The sequence below is a fragment of the Saccopteryx bilineata genome, chromosome 12 (assembly GCF_036850765.1).
Source record: "Saccopteryx bilineata isolate mSacBil1 chromosome 12, mSacBil1_pri_phased_curated, whole genome shotgun sequence".
Lineage (NCBI taxonomy): Eukaryota > Metazoa > Chordata > Mammalia > Chiroptera > Emballonuridae > Saccopteryx > Saccopteryx bilineata.
The window spans coordinates 32145620-32172544 of record NC_089501.1 but is presented as its reverse complement, the minus strand read 5'-3'; the positions used below and the strand labels follow the sequence as shown (position 1 = coordinate 32172544).

Genomic DNA, 26925 nt, shown 5'->3' with positions numbered 1-26925 from the left:
TATTTAAACATGAAACAAAACTAAGACAGAAGAAGAAACTAGTCAGTCTAGAATTTCTTTCAGGTTTACTTTCCAGTTTTGGTGTAACTTAACCTGACTTTTGTTCAGGTTGTTTTAATTGAAAGTTTCTCATATCATATCAAGAGAAGGATGTGTTCTGACCCCTGATCACAAAACAACAGGTACACAGTGTCCCTAGATCTGGAAGTACAGGGATTGAGTTGTGGCTGTTTGCTTTGATAATATTAATACTCATACTGGATATGGCTTTAAAATGCTTGAAGTACTTCCATAAACTTACTTCATTTGGTCTTTAAAAACAACCGAACGAGATAGACGTTAAATACTTATTATATAGACCAGACAGATAGAAGATATTTTCTTTACGTTTATACAGAAACCCAGAGAGATGGGATGATTTAGGGGCACACTCAGCTAATAACTGTCAGAGCAGGGCAAGTCTCATATTCTTGGATTTGTCATCAGGTACATTTCCATCTAAGTCTGCCCATAAATTTTCTATTTACTGTATAATTATGATTTTATAGGTTTTTGTTAGATTATAGAGTTGTGTTTTTAACCTAGAGCTTTAAATAAGCATAATATCTAAGCACACTCGTCATTAGTTTCCGAATGTAAAGGATGGGCCAGTTCTGTGGACACCTGCTTCCTAAGCCTGCTCAGCTTTATTTTAGCAGAATGGGGAATGCTGGGCTGAGTCCCACCTTCTTGGTGAGGCCAAGGGTGTTCCCAGCAGCCAGCGTGTACGTTTCTTATCTAGCTTTTGAAGCATTGATATTAGCTAAGAGGATGGAGCTGGAGAGTACAAGAAATCTCTCTCTTTTTTCCAGCTTGAGTGGAAAACTTGCAAGCTCCACTGGGACGGCAAGAGGGGTCAGGAGGGAAGACCCGGAAGGTCGCCAGCTGGGGGCTTTGTTCTTTCCCTGCCGAGAACGAGAACTCCCTGCTCCTTCGCTTCCCTTCCGGGGATTGAGATCCGGGTTGCGTGTTCTGCTCCCCCGCCCTGAGTGGAGTTGACTTTGCAGCCCCTCTCCAGCTGTTCCCACTTCCTTCCCTTGGCTGGAATTGCCCAAGTTTTAAGCACAAAAACTTTCCAATTTTGGAGATACTCCATTTATTTTTCCTTAAAATGACCTCTTCAAAGTTATATTGTCCCAAATAGCTATCAAAAGTTGTCTTTGTCTTCCCTTGGAATGAGACCTAGGCTTGATTTTTGCTTTGTCTTGCTTCCCTATTTGGTCATCATAGGGGACTGGAAAAATTCAAAAGACAGTTTTTGGTTATTTTTGGTACAGCCGAGGGGTGCACCGACCAGAAGCCCCCTAAAGATTCAGACAGTTATGAAGTAGTGAGCTAGTGCAACTCCAGAAATATCCACTGATAAGAAACTGACGTTTCTGTTTATTTTATCTTTCTTCATGTTTCTGGGCACCTAGACGAGGTGCTTCCATGAAGTGATGTGAAACAGAGCAGTTGTGTCTTAAATTCATTCCCCTCCTCTCCTTTTATTCCTTTAATGGGTTTTAGGACAAATTAAACATTCACTCTTCAGTCTCAGTAGGTAGATTATCTTTTGAGGTCTTGTTTGCTCTTAGTTTGTACTGAGTTAAAATGCACAAATAGTGCCCTTGTTTTCATGTGAGTTGTTTATGCCTTATTGGAGGTTATATCATGAACTGAGTAAACTGTCTCCTTCAAGAGAACAATTTGTATCTAATTAGCTTCTACAGAACATAAGCCGTGGTTAATGAGAACTGAGTAGATTCGGTTAGGGGTGGTTTTAGTACAGTTTAGTAGCTGTTATCATTCAGGCATTACCCAAAGTGAAGGCAAAGAAGTCGTGGAAGAGAATTGTTCCTCCAGGGAGCGGTTCTTCAGGAAGATGTGCCATGTGGGCTCTAAGCCAAGGGCAGCTGTGGTTCTCTTTGTAATGCTGGCCTTCGGTTCTCCCAGGTCTCGCCAGAGCTCCCGGGGCTACCGCTGCCATTCCCGTGCTCCTGTGCGGGGCCTGGGGGCCTCTCTCCTTCCAGTGGCACAAGGACAGTGCTGACTGTGATGGGCCTTTTGCCAAAAGCAAATGAGAGAACACAGAGTTGGGAGAGACCAGCGATCACTCACTCCAACTCTTAGTGTGTTACATTACAGAGAGGTTAAAGGACACCTGGCTAGTCGGGAGCAGAGCCAGACCCTCCTTACACATATCTACCCAAATCATAGTTATAAGCTGTCAGTCTCGTGCATTCGTTAACTTATTTATTCATGCTTTTATTGAGTACCCACTCTGCGCCATTCAATCTCCTGGGCATTAGTGGGTACAGATATGAACGAGACATGGCGCTGGCATCCAAGGTGGCTCATGCTATAGGATGGGAGAATCATATGAAAAACATGTGCAGTTCGTACATGCAGTGATGTCATAGAGGTCTGTGCGAGACTTGGCATGTGCGTGCGCACATGCTTGTGTCCAGGCCAATAATCTCTCTCTAAATGTGTATGTGTCCTTTCTTTATCACCAAGATTCTGAGGTGTTGAAGATATTTTAGTATTTTACACACATATATCTTCATGGCTCTCAGAATTACCCAGCACAGTTCCTTTCTGTATAGGTTTTTGTTTACTGATCTGTTGTCCTTAGACATTCAAATGCATACTGCTCTAAACCAGAGCCCTCAGTGGTTCACCGTTGCCTCACGTTGATCCTCAGATGGAAAACGATGGCCAGTCTGCTGGGTTTTGCATCTTTCTCCTCTCACCTGCCGGAGCTGGCTGCTCTTCTTAGCCAGATGGACCCACCCTGGAGGCTCCACAGATGCCTTACATTTCCTGTTTCCATGACAACATACATACCATCTCTTCTAATAGACTGTTCTTTTTCTTCTTTCTAAATCATGATTCCCCAGCCTCAGTGAAGCCTTTATGCCGTAGGCTTTTCCAGATTCTGCCTCGTGTTTCTAGTCGCTTTGTCGAGGAGTAATCATGATGAAAGCTGGCTTTATCAGGCGCTTTCTGTGCACCAGACACGTTATTTGCATGATCTTGTCTCACTTCTCACAGCCTAGAAGATAGGGCTACTGCTGGCAGTGTATTTATCACATTCTACTTCTTACTGAATAATACCTGACTTGTATTTATGACTACTTATTGACAGGTGGCCTCATTTCCTATGTGTGGATTTGCCTATTCTGAGAAGTGGCCGGTCCCCTTGGCTGCAGCCGCCCAGGAGGCAGCCGGCGGCTCGGTCCCCTCCCAGGGCAGGAGTGAGGTTGACGTAGGGACAACAAACTCATTTCAACATTTTCCTAAAAGGCTGTGGTTGGTAATTCTGTGTAAACGTATTCTGATGAAATGATTTTCAGATTATCCAGGGTTTGGATTTTACTTATGTGTGCTATTTTCTGTGTGTGTGTGTTTTTCTGACTCTTCTTGTCAGATTGTAAACTTCTCAGATGCAGAAGTTTATTCTACATGCCCTGAAATTTCTAATTGCTAGTAAAAGTGTTAACACAAATCTGCCCACAAAGATAGTTCAGTTAGTTAATTGAATTAATTACTTTGGTATTGACTTCCGCTTTACTTTTCTCTTTTTTTTTTTTTTTAGGAAATCATTTGCCAGAAGAATACTGTGAGTATTTTACGTAACCCTTCCAGAAACTTTTTTATCTTTTCTTTTCCGTCAACGAATCTCTGGTATTTTTTTCATCTCCACAAAATTTTAATTTCTGTCTCTGTTTTTCTTCTTTAGAGTTTCTGACATATAAATATGGTTATTTTATCTAAATATTCCTTTATAGTGAAATTTTATTTATAATAATGGGAGATGACATTGATACCTGTATTTTAAAAATACATAATTACGTTTTGAAAAAATGTGCAAAGTATATTCATCTTTGTGTAATTATGAATGACACTAAAGCAGCATATTGCAAACATACAGATACACATGTGTATGCGTGTAGCTATATCTACCCATAAATAGCTATCTACATATATATATGTGTATACTGTATATACCAGTTATAGATATACATACACATATATACATATACACATATGGCTATATCTGTATATGCATATTTCTATCTAATCTATCTATCCAACAACTATCTATAGAGATTGCTTCAAGTTCCTAAATCTTGTAACTGTTTTTGAGACCACACTACAAAATTCCTGCCCTCCAAAACAATTAAATAAAAGATAAAAAGTGATAGAAATAAATTTAAAAATTTTTTTAATTCATGAAGAAAAATTATATACAGGTAAATCGGCCTTGCTGTGCCACTGGTTGTAGTTTTCATTTTGGAAAGTAAGCCAGTATTTGAAAACTTTTAAGAATGTAGCCTGCATTGTTTACAGTAGCCAAGATCTGGAAACAGCCCAAGGGTCCGTCAGTGGACGAGTAGATTAAAAAGCTGTAGTACATATACACTATGGAATACTACAAGGCTATGAGGAAGAAGGAAATCTTACCTTTCACAACAACATGGATGGACCTGGAAACTATCGTGCTAGTGAAATAAGCCAGGCAGAGAAAGGAAAATACCATATGACCTCACTCATTTGAGGAATGCAATGAACAGTGTGAACTGAGCAATGGAACAGAGGCAGAGGCGGGATCAAAGGGACCAGAAGGAAAGCGGTCAGAGGGAAAGTAGAAGAGAAGATGGGATCAGAGAAGGGAAAGAGATTAATGAAATTATATATACATAACATAGCATTGCAGAGGACAGGACAGCAAATCCTGGAGGGAAGGGGGTAGGCGCTGGGAGGAGGGGGCGTGAGGGGACCAAGGGGAATAAGGGGGTGGGGGGAGATAGATATATTCAAATGGGACACTTGAATCTATGTAAACACAAATTAAAATCATAAATAAAATTTTTTTAAAAACCATTAAAAAAAAATAAAAGAATGTAGCCTGCACCTGACCAGGCAGTGGTACAGTGGATAGAGCAGAGAATCCAGGTTCAAAGTCCCAGGGTCGCCAGTTTTAGTGCCTGGCTCATCCAGCTTGAATGCAGGCTTGCCAGCTAGAGTAGTGGGTCACTGGCTTGAGCATGGATCATAGACATGACTCCATGGTTTCTGGTTTGAGCCCAAAGGTCGCTGGCTTGGGCCCAAGGTCATTGGCTTGAGCAAGTGGTCATTCGCTCTGCAGTAGTCCCCTGGTCAAGGCACATATGAGAAAGTAATCAATGAACAATTAAGAAGACAAAGGAGCTGCAATGAAGAATTGATGCTTCTCATCTCTCTCCCTTCCTGTCTGCCTATCCCTATCTCTCCCTCTTCCTCTCTTTCTGTCTCTGTCACACACAAAAAAGGTAGTCTGCAACGTAGAGTGGAAATAATGTACTATAAAGATCTGCATGATTCGCCTGACCTGTGGTGGCGTAGTGGATAAAGCGTCGACCTGGAAATGCTGAGGTTGCCAGTTCGAAACCCTGGGCTTGCCTGGTCAAGGCACATATGGGAGTTGATGCTTCCAGCTCCTCCCCCCTTCTCTCTCTCTCTCTGTCTCTCTCTGTCTCTCTCTGTCTCTCCCTCTCCTCTCTAAAATGAACAAGTAAAAAAAAAAAAAAAGATCCGCATGATTCAGTTTAAGACAATAACATTAAAAGTACAATTGATAGCCTTTCTTTGACTCTGGAACCTCTACCTCAAGTGCTAAAAATATCTCAGTTACAAACATGGCCCCAGATGGGCAGAGCATCGGCCCCAGACTGGGGTCACTGGGTGGATCCTAGTCAGAGCATATGTGGGCGTTTGTCACTCTATAGCCCCTCCTCTTCCTTGGAAAAGAAGAAGAAAAAAAAGGAAAGAAATTTAAAAACTTATAGTTAAACTTTCACCAGGTCAGAGAGTCACCTCAGCATAAATCATGTTGCCATTTTAAACTTACCCTTTACCTCTCAACAGGAAATAAGCCATTGTTGCTTCCTGCATCAATTCAGTGCAAGAGGTTTCGGTAAATACTGATGGAACATGTGCCATGTGCCAAGCTTTGAACTGGTGCCACAGGGATTCACCAAGGAGGTTGGAAGTGACAACCACCACATTTCATAACTGTTCCTTGAGACAACAAATGAGAAGCGCCAGAGCCTAGGTGGGGAGGGGAGGAAGGCCAGGAAACAAGGAAGCACACAAACCAATTAGAAGATTCACATAAGGCACCCTTGTAACCAGTGGACGATCATTACATCAGGTGGTCATGGAAGGTCTTTCAGAGGAGGTAGTAGATGCTCCCTGAGACCTAGGTGGGGGAGAAGAGCTGACCATGCCCATGGTGGTTTGGATGTGGAGAAGCAGGATTATAAGATGACCAGACACTGACATTATGATCAAGTTGCCATTGACTTGAGTGAGCCGCTGTTCCAGGTGCTGGGTGTCCTTATCAGAAGTTGAGTATTCTGAGCATATATTTCAGTATATTTGAATGCTGAAAGCATTTCTTCCCAGAAGCTTAAGTCATTTTCTGCACATACTTATGTTCATTTTTCTCTTTTTAGAAATGGAAGAATTGGCATTATTTTAATAAAAACACGGAGGATAATTAGATAGACTAAGACTAGATTTTGAGCTGTGGGTCTTTATAGCCATGGAAACAAGCATGGGCCCCAGGATCAACATTAGTGTTTTGAAATTTAAGGAAATGTGGTCTTTCTCCTTCAACAAAGCAGGTTTAAATATTTTAGGATTAGTATCTTATTAATAAAAGGGATATGTTGCACCTGAGATGCCTGTTCTTTCTTTTTTTTATATTCAATGAGAAGCGGGGAGGCAGAAACAGACGCCCCCGGGCACCCCAACCAGGACCCACCTGGCAAGCTCACTGGGGGCCAGTGCTATGCCCATCTGGGTCATTGCTCTGTTGCTCAGCAACCAAGCTCTTAGTGCCTGAGGAGGAGGCCATGGAGCCATCCTCAGTGCCTGGGGCCAACTCTCTCCAATTAAGCCACGGCTGCAGTATGGGAAGAGCCAGAGGGGGAGGGGTGGAGAAGCCCATGGGCACTTCTCCTGTGTGCCCTGGCCGGGAATAGAATCCAGGACGTCCACATGCCGGGCCAGTGCTCTGCCACTGAGCAACCTGGCCAGGGCCCTGAGATGTCTGTTTGATCACACAGTGGTTGTTTTTATTTTGCTTTGGATTATTAGTGATTTCAAGTTCTGGGTTTGGTAGCAATCTGCTAAAAGAAATTGCAGTAATAATATTTCTAAGTTATATGTGAGCCCACTTGGGAAATAAATGTTCTCATATTATTTATTAGTCTTCATCATTTTGAAAAAGTACTTTTCTCAGCAATGTGTATCTTTTTAAAAAAAACCACAACATTCCACAACCAACCCTCACCCTTTTCCCCCATTGCACGACTGCTGATCTGTCTCTTAGCTCAGGCCTAGTAATATCCATGTGCCTCCACAGTTCCTCAGCTTCCCCTGTTTTTGAACATCCATGATGGGAAATTGAAAAACTAGACCCTTAATTGCCTTAGAATCACAAGCAAGAGACTCCCAAAGGTGCAGTGAGGCCCTGGCCGGTTGGCTCAGTGTTAGAGTGTTGGCCTGGCGTGCAGGAGTCCTGGGTTTGATTCCCGGCCAGGACACACAGGAGAAGCGCCCATCTGCTTCTCCACCCCTCCCCCTCTCCTTCCTCTCTGTCTCTCTCTCCCCCTCCCGCAGCCAATGCTCCATTGGAGCAAAGTTGGCCCGGGAGCTGAGGATGGCTCTGTGGCCTCTGCCTCAGGAGCTAGGATGGCTCTGGATGCAACAGAACAATGCCCCAGATGGTCAGAGCATCGCCCCCTAGTGGGCATGCCGGGTGGATCCCTGTTGGGCGCTTTCAGGAGTCTGTCTGACTGCCTCCTTGTTTCCAGCTAAGGAAAAATGCAAAAAAAAAAAAAAAAAAAAAGGTACAGCGAGGCCAGAAACTTAGGAAAACCTTAGCACGCATGTTATTTTCAACAAGGTTCCTGAAGCCTTATTTCTTGGGGTTTGAAGAAGACCATTTCAGGAATCTGTTTTTCTCTGCTGTGTGCATGACTCTCACTTGTCCCTCTTTGCCCCTACACTGCTCAGTGCACAGGCAGACATCTGATAATCATTCTGTCCTAGAATCTGCTTTGCACAGATGCGTTAGTCCCCGATGCCTAGCATTGCAACAACAAGGTATTATATTTCGTGTCTTATACACAGATGCAAGTGGCATTTAAGTGTCAGCGGATACAGAACTTCATCCATCAGCAGAGGAATAATATTCTGAAACTCTTAATATCACTTTTCTAGTGCACTGGCTTTTCATCTCTTTAATTTGTGACTAAGAAGATTCAGAGCACTTTCTTTTGCAGTTTGGTTATAATGCTTGTCTGAAACGAGGATTTGCTTCTGTGGCCCTTTTATGTCCCATTCTGTCATTTAAGCCCTGGAAGCTTTGGAGAGCAGCCCCTTGCTGTGCGTGCCTGTCTTTTCTGCTTAGTTGGTAGCTTGAGTGAAAGGATCAAATTGGTGGGCATGCTGTGGGATCTCGGCAACATGTGAGAAGCAGGATATGTTTCTTTTCCCTCTTTCTGACTAGTTCTCCAGTTGTTGTGTGCAGGAGAACTTGAGAAAGGGACCGCTTCCATGCTCTTGATTTAAGAATTAAACTTCAGGCCCTGGCCGGTTGGCTCAGCGGTAGAGCGTCGGTCTGGCGTGCGGGGGACCCGGGTTCGATTCCCGGCCAGGGTACATAGGAGAAGCGCCCATTTGCTTCTCCACCCCCCCCTCCTTCCTCTCTGTCTCTCTCTTCCCCTCCCGCAGCCAGGGCTCCATTGGAGCAAAGATGGCCCGGGCGCTGGGGATGGCTCCTTGGCCTCTGCCCCAGGCGCTGGAGTGGCTCTGGTCGCAGCAGAGCAACGCCCCAGAGGGGCAGAGCATCGCCCCAGAGGGGCAGAGCAACGCCCCAGAGGGGCAGAGCATCGCCCCCTGGTGGGCAGAGCGTTGCCCCTGGTGGGCGTGCTGGGTGGATCCCGGTCCGGTACATGCGGGAGTCTGTCTGACTGTCTCTCCCCGTTTCCAGCTTCAGAAAAATACCAAAAAAAAAAAAAAAAAAAAAAAAAGAATTAAACTTCAACCCCTGGCGGTTCTTCTCATACTTTAAACAGAAGCCAGGTCCCATTTCTGCTTCATTACCTGACATGCCAGCGGTGCCTCAAAGAATAAAATGTTCATAGATAATTAAGTCAGGCCTCAAGGGCCCTTGGCACTTCTTGTCTGTTTGGTATGTGACAGTAACTTGGCTTATTCAGGGTTCATGGAAGGTGACCTGAGGCCAAGGGTTGGCGTGCCAGCATGTAAAGGCCACTGGGGAGGGCGCCCAACCCCCTAGCGATAATGGCATACCAGAGAGAGAGAGAGAGAGAGAGAGAGAGACCCTGTGGGCTGGAGTCCCAAACAGCGCAGACCCGCTGTGACCTCTCAAAGCCTTACCTGTGTCCTTACCTATAAAGTAGGGTGAATAGCAACTTCTTCAGTGGGTTGTTGTGAACTATGACCATCTGTTCCCTGGCACATGCGAGTGGTAAATAAATGTCTGTTCTCATTCATTTATTCCTAAGGCTCAGGGAAGTGAGGTGGTGTTCTCCACAATGCCGAAACTACCGGGAACCTATAATCTGCGCCGCCCGTGCTCCCTGCAACAGTGCCAAATAGAGTCTCCCGCATACCTCATTCTAATTTCAGTCCTTGGCTCTTTCCTTTCTCTATGGTTTTTCTCTTAGAGGCCTTCCTCATTTCCTTATATTTATTTCAACCATATCAAGTAACTCCCAGTTCTGTATTTTGGCTTGTAACTATTTTATGTGCCAATCACGTATTTCTAACTCCCTTTTGGATATTTACACTTTGGGGACCCTGCTCCCCTGAAATCCTGACCACTCGAAACGTGAACAATTTATCCTGCCACCCCAAGTCAAACCTCCGCTTTTTGATGTTCTTCTCAGCTACGAACTGGAAATCAGATTCTGTTTGATTAATAACCTGATGTGTAACAGCTGTCCCAGAGTGCAGTATGTTCACAAGTGATTCAGTCTGCTTCCGCTTTCTGAACCCCTGCTTTTTGTTAACAGTACCACTCTTTTAGGTAGCCACATTTAAGACGGTGGGGTCGTCTTTGCCTCCTTCCTCCTCTTCCTCAATATGTGTAACCAGGTGGCAGGTCTAGATCATTCTTTCTGACATCAAGTACATGTGTCCATTGCTACTGCTGCCTGTCCGGTCATGCTTCATAACTTCCTGATTTCTTCAAACTGTGTTTCTCTCTCTTTCAGTCTATTCCGTTTTCTGCCCTGACTGTCCGAATACACAGCTTTGATTGTTTTCTTTCCTGGTCTGACTTCTTCCATGATTCCCACTGCCCAGCATGTGTAGTGTGAAATCCGTAACTTTGCATGTACGTCCCCTCCCTGAGCCCTAAGCACTGGTCAGACTTATTACCCCAGTGTGTCCACTGAGGTTTCGCCTTTCTTCTTCCCAGCCCCATGTTGGTTTGCACTAGTGTAGCCTCACTCGGCGTCGTTAGGAACTGACAGGTGTCGTGATGAGTGAACAGAGAGCAGCGTGGGCTAGGGTCAGCGAGAAGGAGAGGTTGGATAGTCAGTCCTTATAGTACACTGGTATGTTTTCATCTCAGGAGCAAGAGAGCGGGCTTTAAGCAGCTGAGGGAAGTGATCTTCATGGGTTGCTAAAGATCACTGCTGCCTGGGCAAAGAATAGACTGAAGGGCAGGAGTGGAAGCAGGGAGACCAGCTAAATGCCAGTCACAGTGCTTCAGGCCGGGTACGTCGGTGCAGAGTCTGTAGTGCTGGTGAGAAGATGAGGGAAATAGAGAAATAGGAGATATATTTTGGAGGAAAGGTAGACAGGATAAGGGAGGTAAAGGAAGTGATAGCATCAAGGATAACTTCTGGGTCTCTAGTCTGAGTAACTGGGAGACTAATGGAGCCATGGCTGAGCTAGAGTGACCTGGAGGGAGCAGCTTCATTGTGGCATCAGTCACAGCGTGGCCTGTCATGTGAGCAGCCCTTAAATGTTAGCTCTTGTTACTTTCATACGTTTACACTGTGTGTCTGACTAAATTTTAAGTTCCCTGAAGGTGAAGACCATGTTTTATTTTTTCTTTATTTTCCAAGTGAGAGGAGGGGAGACAGAGAGATAGACTCCTGCATGTGTCTCGACAGGGATCCACCCGGCACCCTGGAGCCAATGCTCTGCCATTCTTGCAACCGAGCTATTTTTAGTGCTTGAGGTGGAGGCTCCATGAGCCATCCTCAGCACCTAGGGTCAATGCACTCGAACCAATCAAGCCATGGCTATGGGAGGGGAAGAGAGGGGTGGAAGGAAAGGTAGGGGAGGGGAGGGGAGGGGAGGGGAAAGAGGGGAGGGGAAAGAGGGGGAGGAGTAGAGAAGCAGATGGTTGCTTCTCCTATGTGCCCTGACTGGCAATCTAACCTGGGACATCCACACACTGGGCCAACACTCTACCACAGAGCCAACCAGCCACGGCTGAAGACCATGTTTTAACCCTTTGAGTAATACAAACGTTCATGTATGTCCTCACTCAAAGGGTTAACAAAAAACTCACTACTCAAAGAGTAAGTATTCTGTTTTTCCTACAACGTATATTATATGCCTTAGCCATGAGAGATGGTGAATAAATACTTAAATTGGCTGATAGGAACTGTGTCATACTGTTTTATGTATCATCTGTAAGTCCTAATTATTTGAAGTAAACAATTAAAAAAGTTGGAGAAAATCTCCATTTTTATAGGTCATAAATAAGAAATGAGGTTTTTCTATTTCCTTCATTCAGGATTATTTCTTATTCAGGATTATTAGTTAAAATGCTCTCTTAAGTAAAATTTGGGATTATGTTAGTGTGGAGTCTACAGGCTAGCTCACCACCTCCTGGTGCCTCTGTCCACAGATGTGTACTGGGAACTACACGTTTGTCCCGTACATGATAACTCCACATAACAAGGTCTACTGCTGTGACTGCAGCTTCATGAAGGGCTTGACAGAACTCATGCATTCGAACTTCGAGCTGCTTCTTGGACCCATCTGCTTACCTCTTGTGGATCGTTTCATTCAACTTCTGAAAGTGGCACAAGCAAGTTCCGGGTCAGTTTAATGAATAAAGTGTTAAGTGTTATTCTACTTTCTTCATTTGTGCATCTAATCGGATGTTTCTTAGCTATAGTACACGGCAGCCAAGAACCAGGAAAAAATGTATAATATCCTCTAAGTAGATAAAATAGATGCCCTATAGTTTACATGTTGCATTTTATTCACTTACTCACAGACTAACTTAAAACGAGAATAAAAGAGACCACTTACTGTGTTATAGTGATGGTAGAGCTAAAAATAAATTCAGAGTACAGAAACATATCCAGATGAATGTCCAAAGACCTTTAGTGCAGTGGTCCTCAACCCCTGGGCCACAGACTGGTACCAGTCTGTGGGCCATTTGGTACCGGTCTGCAGAGAAAGAATAAATAACTTACATTATTTCCATTTTATTTATATTTAAGTCTAAACGAAGTTTTATTTATTTATTTATTTATTTTCATTTTTCCGAAGCTGGAAACGGGGAGGCAGTCAGACAGACTCCCACATGCGCCCGACCGGGATCCACCCGGCATGCCCACCAGGGGGCGATGCTCTGCCCCTCTGGGGCGTCACTGTTGCATCCAGAGTCACTCTAGCGCCTGAGGCAGAGGCCACAGAGCCATCCCCAGCACCCGGGCATCTTTGCTCCAATGGAGCCTTGGCTGCGGGAGGGGAAGAGAGAGACAGAGAGGAGGGAGAGGGGGAGGAGTGGAGAAGCAGATGGGCGCTTCTCCTGTGTGCCCTGGCCGGGAATCGAACCCGGGACTCCTGCATGCCAGGCCGATGCTCTACCACTGAGCAAACCGGCCAGGGCTTGAAGTTTTATTTTTTAAAAATGACCAGATTCGGCCCTGGCCGGTTGGCTCAGCGGTAGAGCGTCGGCCTAGCGTGCGGAGGACCCGGGTTCGATTCCCGGCCAGGGCACACAGGAGAAGCGCCCATTTGCTTCTCCACCCCTCCGCCGCGCTTTCCTCTCTGTCTCTCTCATCCCCTCCCGCAGCCAAGGCTCCATAGGAGCAAAGATGGCCCGGGCGCTGGGGATGGCTCTGTGGCCTCTGCCCCAGGCGCTAGAGTGGCTCTGGTCGCAACATGGCGACGCCCAGGATGGGCAGAGCATCGCCCCCTGATGGGCAGAGCTTCGCCCCTGGTGGGCGTGCCGGGTGGATCCCGGTCGGGCGCATGCGGGAGTCTGTCTGACTGTCTCTCCCTATTTCCAGCTTCAGAAAAATGAAAAGAAAAAAAAAAAAAAAAAAAAAAAATGACCAGATTCCCTCTGTTACATCTATCTAAGACTCACTCTTGACACTTGTCTCGGTCACGTGATACATTTATCCATCCCACCCTAAAGGCCGGTCCGTGAAAATATTTTCTGACATTAAACTGGTCCGTGTCCCAAAAAAGGTTGGGGACCACTGGTTTAGTGTAAGAGTAAGAACTGTGCAAAAATTGTTGAGAGCATTGTTATATTTTACTTAAATGTATAAATATTATATGTTTTTAATTTAATTTTATTATATTTAAGAGTTATCATTCATGTTACTAAATACTGAGGCTGAGTCAGAAAGTAAAGGTTATATTATGTTCAAATCATAAGTACAGCTAATTTATTTAGAATTTCTACCTTTAAGTCTTCCTGAAGTAAGGCAGAGTATTAATTGAAATATAGGACTTTCAAATTTCTTAATAATGCTAGCAGTATGCGGTGTTCATTTTATGTATCTTAATGAATTGAAAGCTACTAATGCCGCAAAGGTCATTCTTTTCCTTATAAAATTATTACTTTTCATTGATGTTCTTTCTAGTATTAACTCTTTGGAATGTGTTTTCCCACCAGCCAGTATTTCCGGGAATCTATACTCAATGATATCAGGAAAGCTCGTAATTTACACACTGGTAAAGAACTGGCTGCTGAATTGGAGAGAATTCGGCAGCGAGTAGATAATATTGAAGTCTTGACAGCAGATATTGTCATAAATCTGATACTTTCCTACAGAGATATCCAGGTGAGAAAATGCTTAAAATCTTTTTCATACTGGATATGGGAGGTATGTGGGAGTGTTGACATCGAATTTTTAGCTAACGAGTCATTCAGGTTAGTATATCTTATTTTTTTATTGACTCGTATGCTTTCTTTCCCAAGATTTTATGATGTATGAAACAGACTCATGAGTAACAGTCAGTGATTGTGAAAGACTTGTATGGTAAAGGCCTTTTTCCTCCACAAGAACAAAGAGAAAAATCTGCAAGCATAGCTAACTCAGGTCTGTTCCATTCTATTAGCCTCAGGTACGCCTGTCAGTCAATAAGGAAAAGCTTTGTTTTGGCAAACAGCCAAAATTCGTAGAGCCTGTGGACATATATCCATTGAGGTTGTGTTGCTTAAAATTGATAGTGCAAGATCTAACTAGCCAGAAGTAAGAAATATGGAATTAATTATTTTTTTAAAAAAGCAAACTTAAAAATCTTTTTAAGTTTTCAGTTACAGTTGACATACAATATTAGTTTCAGCTGTGCAACATAATAATCGGACATTTATATAACTTATGAAGTGATCACCTCACATAGTTACTACAATGTTGTTCACTATGGTCCCCATGTTGTTGTTTACACCCCTGTATACGCATGTCATATAATTTTTATTGACATATCTTAAAATTGTGAAAATATGTAAAGTAGAACGGAATCTTCTCAAAGTAGGGAATTTGCTATTCAGTTTTTACAGTAAAATTTAAGTGACTTCTGGGTGTCTTATTCCCAGACTTTCAGGCCTGAATAAAGCTTCCCATGAACGACAGGGATTCACACCCCTGGAGAAGTGTGGCACTCAGGGTCTGCTGACTGGAGTAGCTCGTTCATGTTAACATGAAGTTGTTTTATTGCTTATCGCCGAAGTTCAATCAATTGCTCCATATTCTTGATAGTTTGGAAATTACTTCCCTGAAAGTAATTGATAAGACGCTGTATCCCAGGAGCCCGGCCCCATGGAGAAGTGCAGCTCCCTTATTTAGACAGTGTAGCATTATCATGCTAGATGGCTCATTGTTTTTCTGGTTAGATGCGGTAACTATATTTCTCATGTTTTTGTTTTGTTTTGTTTTGTTTTTTTTCCCATTTTTCTGAAGCTGGAAACGGGGAGAGACAGTCAGACAGACTCCCGCATGCGCCCGACCGGGATCCACCCGGCACACCCACCAGGGGCGACGCTCTGCCCACCAGGGGGCGATGCTCTGCCCATCCTGGGCATCGCCATTTTGCGACCAGAGCCACTCTAGCGCCTGAGGCAGAGGCCACAGAGCCATCCCCAGCGCCCGGGCCATCTTTGCTCCAATGGAGCCTTGGCTGCGGGAGGGGAAGAGAGAGACAGAGAGGGAAAGCGCCGCAGAGGGGTGGAGAAGCAAATGGGCGCTTCTCCTGTGTGCCCTGGCCGGGAATCAAACCCGGGTCCTCCGCAAGTAGGCCGACGCTCTACCGCTGAGCCAACCAGCCAGGGCTCTCATGTTTTTATCTATGGTATTTTTCCCTCCATAAGACCCACCTGACCATAAGACACACCTACAGTTTTAAGGAGGAAAATAAGAAAAAAATATTCTAAGCCAAATGGTGTGTTAAAATATTTAATAAAATACCATATTTTTCACTCCATAAGATGCACGGGCATTTTGCCCTCCACTTTATTTTGGGTGGGGGGTGTCTTATGGAGCGAAAAATATGGTATATCGTAAAAAATCCCTTATTTTTAATGTGACATCAATAAATCAGGGTACATATATTCAAAGAAAACATGTCCAGGTTATCTTGTCGTTCAATTCTGTTGCATACCCATCACCCAAAGTCAGATTGTCCTCCGTCACCTTCTATCTATTGATAGTTTTCTTTGTGCCCCTCCCCCTTATTTTTTTTAAAAACAGGCTCCTTCTTGGTTTTAGTTTTTTAAAAATATTCCTTGAGCCCTGGCCGGTTGGCTCAGCGGTAGAGCGTCGGCCTAGCGTGCGGAGGACCCGGGTTCGATTCCCGGCCAGGGCACACAGGAGAAGCGCCCATTTGCTTCTCCACCCCTCCGCCGCGCTTTCCCTCTCTGTCTCTCTCTTCCCCTCCCGCAGCCAAGGCTCCATTGGAGCAAAGATGGCCCGGGCGCTGGGGATGGCTCTGTGGCCTCTGCCCCAGGCGCTAGAGTGGCTCTAGTCGCAACATGGCGACGCCCAGGATGGGCAGAGCATCGCCCCCTGGTGGGCAGAGCGTCGCCCCTGGTGGGCGTGCCGGGTGGATCCCGGTCGGGCGCATGCGGGAGTCTGTCTGACTGTCTCTCCCTGTTTCCAGCTTCAGAAAAAAGAAAAAAAAAAAAAAGAAAAAAAAATATTCCTTGGATTCTAGTTCTTTTTTTAACAGCCTGCTCCGATTCAGGTCTCTGTTTGTCAAAAAGCATCTTCTTGTCAGAACTTGCTCCTGACGGTTTGATTCTGTGCTGTTCTCTCTTGTTTAAAAGGAATATGACGCTATTGTGAAGCTGGTAGAGACTTTAGAGAAGCTGCCGACCTTTGACCTGGCCTCCCATCATCATGTGAAGTTCCATTATGCGTTTGCTCTGAACAGGTAAGAAGAAAAAGCTGCTGTTCGCAATGTTGTAGCATATTATTTGTTAACCTGCGTATTCTTTCTAGGGTATGTTTTTCCTGTAGCCTGCAACCGCTCCGTATAACAGGTTCTCACTGTTTTTATGTTAAAATCCTTTCAATTCCCTTTCTTTTATGTCAAAGTATGTATCTGCTATTTATATGGTTTTAGAAGTTTTTAAAATGGCATGCAAACGATGTTATCTTTAAACAAGTACACTGAACACCAAATGGTTATTCATGCAAAAATTGGCTTAAAGTAAGGTAAGGGCAGTTATACCTGGGCGAACATCTTCTGAACCAGAGAGTATTCTCACCGGGACTGCTCTCAACCTAATCATAATCCGCACTCTGTTGGCCACATTGTAGGTCACATGTCCACGCATCCTCTAGGTCCAGAACTGACGCTGCTGCTTCTTGTCCTGCGTCTGTCCCTCTGCCCACATCATGGCGCTCACACCTCAGTGCCACTCACTTTCTACCCCGAGTCACCACGGAGGGCCATCCCTGCTCTGACCACGGCGAGGCTTGAGGCACTGAGCTGCCCGAAACTTCGCTGTGCTTTCTCTTCCACGCTGGGGGGTTGACTATATATGTCATTACCACAACTAAAGAGGATGATAAAAGGAAAACAGAGGGGGCATCCCATCTGTTGAGCACTTGCCATGGGTCACTTAAGGCTTGATTATTTTCTAGGTGAGGGGATTGAAGCCTGGAAAGGTTGAGTAACATTTCTTCAAGGCTCACAGTTGACAAGTCAGGAAGCTGAGCCTCAAACCCAGATCTGCCTGGATGTCTGTGTTTTTCTTCATTAGGATCTCCTGCCTCTGTCTTCAAAGAAGAAGTCAGCATGCTGTTCAGCCAGAGATTGTTTCTTTCCTCTCTTATCCACCCAAACTGTAGAACTTGCTACAAAGTATGTTTTATACCCCCATTTATTAAACATTTCTTTAGATTTGGCACAGGGAGATGAGACCTCCAGAGATTAACTGCTCCAACTGGTTTCCAAATAAGTCCCTGTTTTGTGTTTAGGGTTGTTTAATTTTTTAAGGGGGAATTTTTTTTTTCCACAGTGAGATTTTATACTTTCTTCTAAATATCAGAACCAAATGGAGGTATACAAATTGTAAAAACATCAGTATTTTGTCAAAGTCTCAAAATCCCTAGGACATAAGGGGAAAAAACCCATGCTTTTGTTTTATATGATTAGGCTTTCAACCCACAGGGGTAAAAATCTGTAGAACTTAAATCTTAACTCTTAGGTTCATTCCAGGAAATTTTGTTGAAATTCTCAGAGGTTTCATAGCCACTGAATTCTCTGGGAGTTGGGAAGATCCCTGAACCCTCTTCACGAAACTAAAATTGCTCTAATTCTGCTGCATCCCCAAGGCCCAGGTTTGCCACTCCTCTCTGAAAGATGGGATGGAATAGATTCTATTGTGAAATGAAAAATTCCATAATAACCGCTGTTATTTTTCTTTATGTTTTCTTTCCTTTCTCTAAAATAGAATATAGGCCCTGGCTGGTTGGCTCAGCGGTAGAGCGTCGGCCTGGCGTGCGGGGGACCCGGGTTCGATTCCCGGCCAGGGCACATAGGGGAAGCGCCCATTTGCTTCTCCACCCCCACCCCCTCCTTCCTCTCTGTCTCTCTCTTCCCCTCCCGCAGCCAAGGCTCCATTGGAGCAGGGATGGCCCGGGCACTGGGGATGGCTCCTTGGCCTCTGCCCCAGGTGCTGGAGTGGCTCTGGTCGCGGCAGAGCGACGCCCCGGAGGGGCAGAGCATCGCCCCCTGGTGGGCAGAGCGTCGCCCCTGGTGGGCGTGCCGGGTGGATCCCGGTCGGGCGCATGCGAGAGTCTGTCTGGCTGTCTCTCCCCGTTTCCAGCTTCCGAGAAATACAAAAAAAAAAAAATCTCTAAAATAGAATATAATGCAAAGAAAAAGAAAAAAACTGCAGATATCAAATAAAGAAATAAATACAAATAAAATATAATAAACGATAAGCATATTTGTATGAAGCATTATTCTAAACTCAAGGTATTTTAGGACAGAATAAAGAAATTTTATAGACAGAAAGATTTAAAGTAGTAGCTGAGAGTAGAAATAACTCTTTAAAATAACAGCTTAATTGAAATAGAATTCATATACCAATCAGTTCACCCATATAAGATGTAGGATTCAGTGCGTTTTAATATATTAACAGTTGTGTGACCCTCAACATAATAGATTTTAGAACATGTTTATCATCCCAGAAAGAAACCCCTACCCATCAGCCGTCCCCTCCCTTTCCCCCTTAACTCCCCCAGCCCTAGCTGGGCAACTACTAATCTACTGTTGGTCTCTATGGTTTCATGTGAACAGAATCGTATAATATGTTGTCTTCGGTGACTAGCTTCTTTCACTTAGCATGTTTTCAAGGTCCTAGAAATAACAAGATGATTTTTATCTTATTTTAAGAATGGTCCCTACATGCTTGCTATTTTAAAGTGAGCTACATAAAACAACTTCCTTAGGTAATTAATTGGTTACGTGTATAAATTAGACAACGCTTGGCTTAAAGTTGGTTGTTGGCAAAAGCCATTAAAACCTAAAGTCAGGGTTTTGTCCCTGTTTGGATGAGCTGACTCTGCCCCATTCATAGCCACAGACTGTACTTCTAATCTCACTTCACCAACTTGTACCTGCGTGTAGACTGCAGGGAAATGGGAAGGACTGTGGGTGGATAAGAACAAATCTGTTACCATTATTTAAAAAGCAATCCTTGTTAGACCCAGGAGACATACAGTAGGATAAAGAAGAGAAAAAGGCTTAGGGCAGAGGGTTACAGAGGACTGTCAAAATCTAACTGTTGTTTTTAATCCTGCCGTACTTTACTAATGTGAATCAGTATATTAGGATTTTTAAAACACAGTTGACCTATGTTGCTTCGGTAATCTATATTGAAACAAGGATGTTTTCTTCCCCTGCCTTAGGAGAAATCTCCCCGGAGATAGAGCAAAAGCTCTTGATATTATGATTCCCCTGGTGCAGAATGAAGGGCAAGTAGCTTCAGATATGTATTGCCTAGTTGGTCGAATCTACAAAGACATGTTTTTGGACTCTTATTTCATGGACACTGAGAGTAGAGACAATGGAGCTTTTTGGTGAGTATGTAGGATAAGATGCTTGATAAACCTATGACATAAAAATGGTTTGCAGATTGAAGTGTTAAATTATTGTTACTATCATTTAGATTATGCATGATTCAGTAAATCTTAGAATTTATAGCTTTAGTAAGCAATTTTGATGAGATTCATTTACTATGCCACAGTAAATTAAGATAAATTAGATAAATATGTAATTTTTTAAAATATAATTTTTATGCTATAGAAATGTTTACCTGAAACCTTTGTACTCTTATTGATCAATGTCACCCCATTAAATTTAATTTTTTAAATAAAATTTAAAAAATACAAAAGCACAAAACCATTAACCAGCAATTGTACTTTAAGAATGTATCTTAAAGTAATAGTTGGTCAAACTATTGCAGAATGCTTTGTGTACAAGGATACTCGCCACAAAATTGTTTTTAATAGTGAAAAATTGGAAAGATACTAAATAGTTATCAATAGAGGCAGGTTAAATAAGTCATGGTATATCTCCATGCAATCTGCAGTGGTAAAAAATGTATATGCATATTGATACGGATCTCTGAAACCCCTTTTAACTGAAGGCAAGCTGCAGAATAGTGTTTATTTTAGTGTGTTTTCATTGACTTAATACTTAATTACATGTAAAATATATGTAATTTTTAAAAGATACTCTATAGTACGGTACAATGACAGAAATACGATTTTGTGGAGAACTTATAGACGTTTGTGTAAACACATGCAAGAAGACCTGAATGAGTGAGAAAATGTACCAAGTTTGTGGATGAGGAGACTTGATATTTTAAAGATGTAAAGTATCCTCAGCAGGACTTGTTTTGTAATTGGACAAATTGATTCTAAAAAGCTCAAAGCCTTTTAATGGGAGGGTCCTTAGGAGTTGATCTTGTGTGTGTCACTAATTTAGCTGGTAATAGAAGAATCTCTCTTACTGTAGATTACTTATCCATGACCTGCTATTATTGTCATTATATCCATTTGCCCTAACAGGTGCTGAGGAGGTTTCCCCACTTTAACATTGTTTTTTTCCCCACACCCTCACACTGTAAAGCTCCTTTGGCATTTCTTACTGTTTTGACCCAACCCTGCAGCACTACAGACCCACTCACTGGTGTGTTGGCATTGTCCCTAACCTCCTGTTAGAGCTGAGAAATAAAAGCACCTTGTCAAGGTGCTGACACAACGGTTATCACTGAGGTTGTTAGACGTCCTGCCAGACTTAGCCTGGATTCCACATTGCCTGAGTCATGGTTCCCAAAGGGATGTTTCAACCGACCTTTTTTGAGCCTCTTGAGTTTTCACTTATCAAGCACGAGTGCTGAGATAAGGAGTGAGATGTCGTGACAGATAGATAGTTCCATGGGCTCCTGTCCAGTGACACTTTCATGGCCCGAATCCTTTTCTGTTGGTTTGGACAGTGATCTACTGACCACAGAAAGTTTGAGGATAAGATCTTCAATGCAGTAGAAAAACAGTCCCAAGCAATGTGATCACAGTGGCTCATAGAACTCCTCTGGCAGTTCCCCTTTCTAACACCTTCCCACCGTTCAGTGTTCCTGCCCTGTATTAGGGAAGAAGGGTATAGAACAGGGGTCCCCAAACTTTTTACACACGGGGCCAGTTCACTGTCCCTCAGACTGTTGGAGGGCTGGACTATAAAAAAAACTATGAACAACTCCCTATGCACACTGCACATATTTTAAAGTAAAAAAACAAAACGGGAACAAATACAATATTTAAATTAAAGAACAAGTAAATTTAAATCAACAAACTGACCAGTATTTCAATGGGAACTATGCTCCTCTCACTGACCACCGATGAAAGAGGTGCCCCTTCCAGAAGTGCGGCAGGGGCTGGATAAATGGCCTCAGGGGGCCACATGTGGCCCGCGGGCCGTAGTTTGGGGACCTCTGGTGTAGACATTGAGCGTTATGTCTGGTGCAAGCGCTGTACCAGGGCACCCTCTCCTAGTGTGACCTAGTGTGGCAGACCCAGGGCACCCTCTCCTAGTGTGACCTAGCGCGGCAGACCCAGGGCACCCTCTCCTAGTGTGACCTAGCGCGGCAGACCCAGGGCACCCTCTCCTAGTGTGACCTAGCGCGGCAGACCCAGGGCACCCTCTCCTAGTGTGACCTAGTGTGGCAGACCTAGTGCACCCTCTCCTAGTGTGACCTAGTGTGGCAGACCTAGGGCACCCTCTCCTAGTGTGACCTAGTGTGGCAGACCCAGGGCACCCTCTCCTAGTGTGACCTAGCGCGGCAGACCCAGGGCACCCTCTCCTAGTGTGACCTTGTGTGGCAGACCCAGGGCACCCTCTCCTAGTGTGACCTAGTGCGGCAGACCCAGGGCACCCTCTCCTAGTGTGACCTAGCGCGGCAGACCCAGGGCACCCTCTCCTAGTGTGACCTAGCGCGGCAGACCCAGGGCACCCTCTCCTAGTGTGACCTAGCGCGGCAGACCCAGGGCACCCTCTCCTAGTGTGACCTAGCGCGGCAGACCCAGGGCACCCTCTCCTAGTGTGACCTAGCGCGGCAGACCCAGGGCACCCTCTCCTAGTGTGACCTAGCGCGGCAGACCCAGGGCACCCTCTCCTAGTGTGACCTAGCGCGGCAGACCCAGGGCACCCTCTCCTAGTGTGACCTAGCGCGGCAGACCCAGGGCACCCTCTCCTAGTGTGACCTAGCGCGGCAGACCCAGGGCACCCTCTCCTAGTGTGACCTAGTGTGGCAGACCTAGTGCAGGTCTGTCTTCCGAGAGGTTTACGTGGAGGCTCAGGATGCAAAAATAGAAAATAAGAAAATGCTTATGGCTTAGACGTGTTAAGTTTGCAGAATTGTGTATGTTGTTAGAACAGACTTTGGTTGTCGAATCTTATCTGGGATGGATGGAGAGAGAGTGGTTTGAATGAACATATCAGCTGATTTAAGTATTAAAAAAGAATAATTCTCTAACGTTTGATGTTTTCCATTGTTACTTTCTTAGCTATTTTTGTTCACTGAAGCTCTTGTAGATGGCTAAAATAATGCCATTTTTTCCCTGTATTTAAATTTCTGTAATCCAAGTTAAGGTGTGAAAAATGCCTTTTTGATATCTAGATAAACTGAGTTTTAGCATTCAGTTACTAAAAGGTTGTAGCTTTTTATGATAGCTGTCCATTTTAAAGTTAAATATAAGTTATAGCAGCAGCATGGCCTGTCACAGACTTATTAGAAGGTGTTGGGGATGGGCCTGACCTGTGGTGGCGCAGTGGATAAAGCGTCGACCCGGAAATGCTGAGGTCACCGGTTCGAAACCCTGGGCTTGGCTGTTCAAGGCACATATGGGAGTTGATGCTTCCAGCTCCTCCCCCCTTCTCTCTGTCTCTCTCTCCTCTCTCTCTCTCTCTCTCTCTCTAAAAAAAATGAATAAAAAAAAAAAAGGTGTTGGGGTTGATACGGGATAAAGAGCAGGAGAGAATGCAGCTAGGAGGATATTAAGCTTCCCACGTATGGAATAGTGGGACCCAAGAGCCTGGATGGACTTACACCCTAAAAAAGGCTGGCATTCTTAGCGTTGCAAAGTAGCTTTTGCAATTCAGGCTTCAATCTAGTTTAGCTATACCAAAGTCTGGAAACGAAAGGAGTCCGTCTTTTTCTGTATCGTTTTCTTAGGACTGTGAAAACAGGTGCATAAAAACCCACCCCCTATTGGAAATATACAAGGAACACTTTGTTAAGTATATGATTGTCTAACCACTATACACGTGAAACTAATACAAAATAATATTGAATATGAATTGTAATTGAAAAAAATTGATACAGAGCATGTATCATAGAAATGCATACTTGAAACCTATATGATCTTACAGACTCCAGTAAATGTAATAAAAAAATAATAAACAAAGCACAAGTTTTCAAAAGGGGAGAAAACCTACCCCAGACTTTTCTTACATTTCTTTATCCTGCTAGTATTTCATAATCAGCCCAGTACTACACACATCACCAACAAGATTATTACAACTGGTTTATACTGATTGCTTCAGGAGGAATGAATGCTCTGTTGTGGGGATTAAATAAAGCAACATATGTTAAAGTCCTGGAATAGTAGGCACTTGGTGTTGTATCCTGAGTATATAATGTGTGAAAATATTTTATGTTTCTTTATATATTGTTATGTTTATCCCTGTTCAAATGGACATTAACAAGATTAAATTTCCCCTTTCCTAAAATATTCCTAAGAGTTTTCCTTCTTTTTCTGGGCCTAGCTGAACATTTTAGCTAATGAGGGAAAAGGTATAGAGTCTCTGTATAATTTTTATATAGGCTTTGTTTGAATTTCATATGCCATGGCTGTTGTGACGTCACATGAGATAGGTAAAGATTGGACTCATATTTGGTTTTAGAGATAATGATATTCTCATTCTTTTTCTATTGATTTTATTGAGGTGACACTGGTTAACAATATTGTACAGGTTTCAGGTGCCCAATTCTACAAGGAATCTCTGTACACTGTATTGTGTGCTCATCCCTTCAACTCAAGTCTCCATCCATCACCATTCATCCCGCCCTTGACTTTCCTCCACCTGCCGTCAGCAACCGCCTCACTGTTGTCCTTGTCCATGAGCCCATCAGGGTTTTTGTTTTGGGGTTTTTTTGTCCTTTTTTGCTCAATACTGATATTCTCCTTCTTAAGGGGAGAGATGAAGTCATTTCAAAACTTTGAAAGGCTATTGGGTACCCCATTCCATATTAGCATAATCATGCCTCTCCTGTTATAATGCCAAAAAGATCCATAGGCAGGAAATTCAAAGCACTAAGTCTATTTTTAGTATTAATATGTTCACTTTTCCATAGTAACTTAGGAAAGAACAGCCAGCCTTGCCTTATCAACTAGGTTTCTTTTACGTCAGCGACAGTGCAGTTCAAACAGTAGTGTGTGCCTAATAACACTTTAGTTTTTATATTATTGATGGGGTTGGCTTGACTTTGGAAGAATTATGTAACAAACCAATAAAGAGCAATGTCTATTTTCCACTTGCCAGATTAGCCCTTTATTCTTTTTCTTTGCTTCAAGATAATCTTCCTCTGTGTTATCTCTCTTTCCACTACCCTACTTGTGTCCTTGAGTTTTATCTCATCCTTCTTCCACAGGCATCGTTTTTGTTTAGTCCTTGTGTCTCTTAGGTGAGTTTCAGTATGTTCCCTTGTTGTTCATTGCTTTGTGCATTTTACCTCATTGTTATGCATGCTTTTAAGGCTTTTTATAAAGCCACTTTTAAAAATATGTGCATGGTTATCATTTTTAAATTTTTACTGGTTACACATGCACACAACATGCACAAACACAATCTCACATTTCCAGTAAACTGCTGAAGAGAGGACTTTATTTTAAAGACTCAGCTGCTAGGGTGAGGGTGGGTTGGGGGCGGAATGCAGTGGAGCTGAGGATGAGGATTTGCAGTCACTTAAGCATTAAATCCTAATAGCACACTAGATTCTGGGGTGAAGGCCAGTGGAATATTTCTGCTTGCCAGGCACTGGAGTTAGTCAAACAGAAGCAATTGCACACCCAGAGTTTCATGATTGAGAAAGTAAACTTGTCCTTTTTTTTTATAGGTTCAAAAAGGCATTTGAAAGTGAGCCAACACTACAGTCGGGAATTAATTACGCAGTTCTCCTGGTGGCAGCTGGGCACCAGTTTGAATCTTCCTTTGAGCTCCGGAAAGTTGGTAATTACCGCTTGATATTTTACATGGAACTCAATGAACTGAATGCAACTCAGTATAAAGAAAAGGAGTCCATCAGAGATAGCCCTTTGCTTTCTGTCTCATCTGGAGGTCTGAAAAAAATTTTTGGTCGTATCTCCTTGTTCAGTGTTTCGTACTATTGTGCAGAATCCTGATACTGGAATGTAATTCAGTTTTTAAGTTTATTTTACCTGTTTATTTTCAAAATCTCCCCCTGGTGAATATTTATCTCTGCAGCTCAAACTAATATTCGACAATCTGGACTCTACAGTCAGACTCCCAACTCACAAGTAAGGTAGTATTTTGTAGAACATCAGGAACGTTTTCTGTGTTTGATTTGCTTTTGCTTTCCTGGTGCTCAAAGAAAAACAAACTAAAAAATGGAAGAAGAGGAAAAAGAAGCCTCTGATATTTTGTTTCTTTTTCTTCCACCCCTGTGATTTCAGTGGAGTTGGGGGCAGAGCCCCTCAAAGCCCCCCAGCACCAGGTCAAGCAGATGGTGTTGGCAGCCACGGATCTCCTCAAAGACCATCTCTGAACTGTAGCCATTGATAGGATGTGTTTTGTCTCTTTGACATTAATTATCTCATCTGTTGACCCTTTTTTGGAATGTAAAAAAATTAAGGCATATTAGTGAACAAATTGTATGTGATTTTTCTTGGTTCTGGCTTTGATAACATTTTCTTTTTAAGATACTGGAGATTAGACTATTGTCTATGGTAGTTAGATTTTGCTCTCTTAATGTGTAGCCGCCCCCTCCGCCCCCTTTTAGAGAACCTTTTCAACTCTTGTAGGAGTTATTACGACAAACATAGAAATATTTGGCCATATTTTTCATAGAGGAAAATAATGATGTTAGTGAAACCATGAACAGTAGAATTTTTCCTTTCAGATTTCTAACTGGAGAATGTTTTTTGTTTAACTTTTCTTCAAAAAATAATGAGTCCTAGACTTTTTAATATTATTTTGGGAAGGGCTTATAAAAATGCCATACATAATATTCTGGGGAATCTTAGAAGGCAACAACGTTGGAGAATTAAGTTGTGTTGTTTTTTTTAAAGACTCAGTCTAAACGAATGATAGAGTACTTGTTGCTGCTAGATTGCACTGATATTCAATGCACAAAAATTTTATTTGAAGTAATTTTTTCAGTCATTAAATGAAATGAGAGAAAATACATTGTAACGTGCTTTTTAGAAATTATGATTATAATAAGATTTTGCATCTATGGTTAATTTTAAAGTCTATACTAGCTAAAACACCTCATTTATTAGTGATTTTAAAATAATCTGT

At 43.2% G+C, this 26925-nt stretch overlaps 1 protein-coding gene across 2 annotated transcripts in view; it reads left to right on the top strand.

Annotated features, from left to right (window-relative positions):
• MAP3K5 (mitogen-activated protein kinase kinase kinase 5) overlaps window positions 1–26925 on the top strand; it is a 194020-nt gene that overhangs the window by 70251 nt on the left and 96844 nt on the right. For both annotated transcript variants that reach the window (XM_066248130.1, XM_066248129.1), the window contains exons 3-8: window positions 3620–3643; window positions 11972–12165; window positions 13988–14156; window positions 16637–16743; window positions 19734–19904; window positions 25502–25614. In XM_066248130.1, coding sequence (XP_066104227.1) covers window positions 3620–3643; window positions 11972–12165; window positions 13988–14156; window positions 16637–16743; window positions 19734–19904; window positions 25502–25614 — 778 coding nt within the window. The remainder of the gene's footprint in view (window positions 1–3619; window positions 3644–11971; window positions 12166–13987; window positions 14157–16636; window positions 16744–19733; window positions 19905–25501; window positions 25615–26925) is intronic.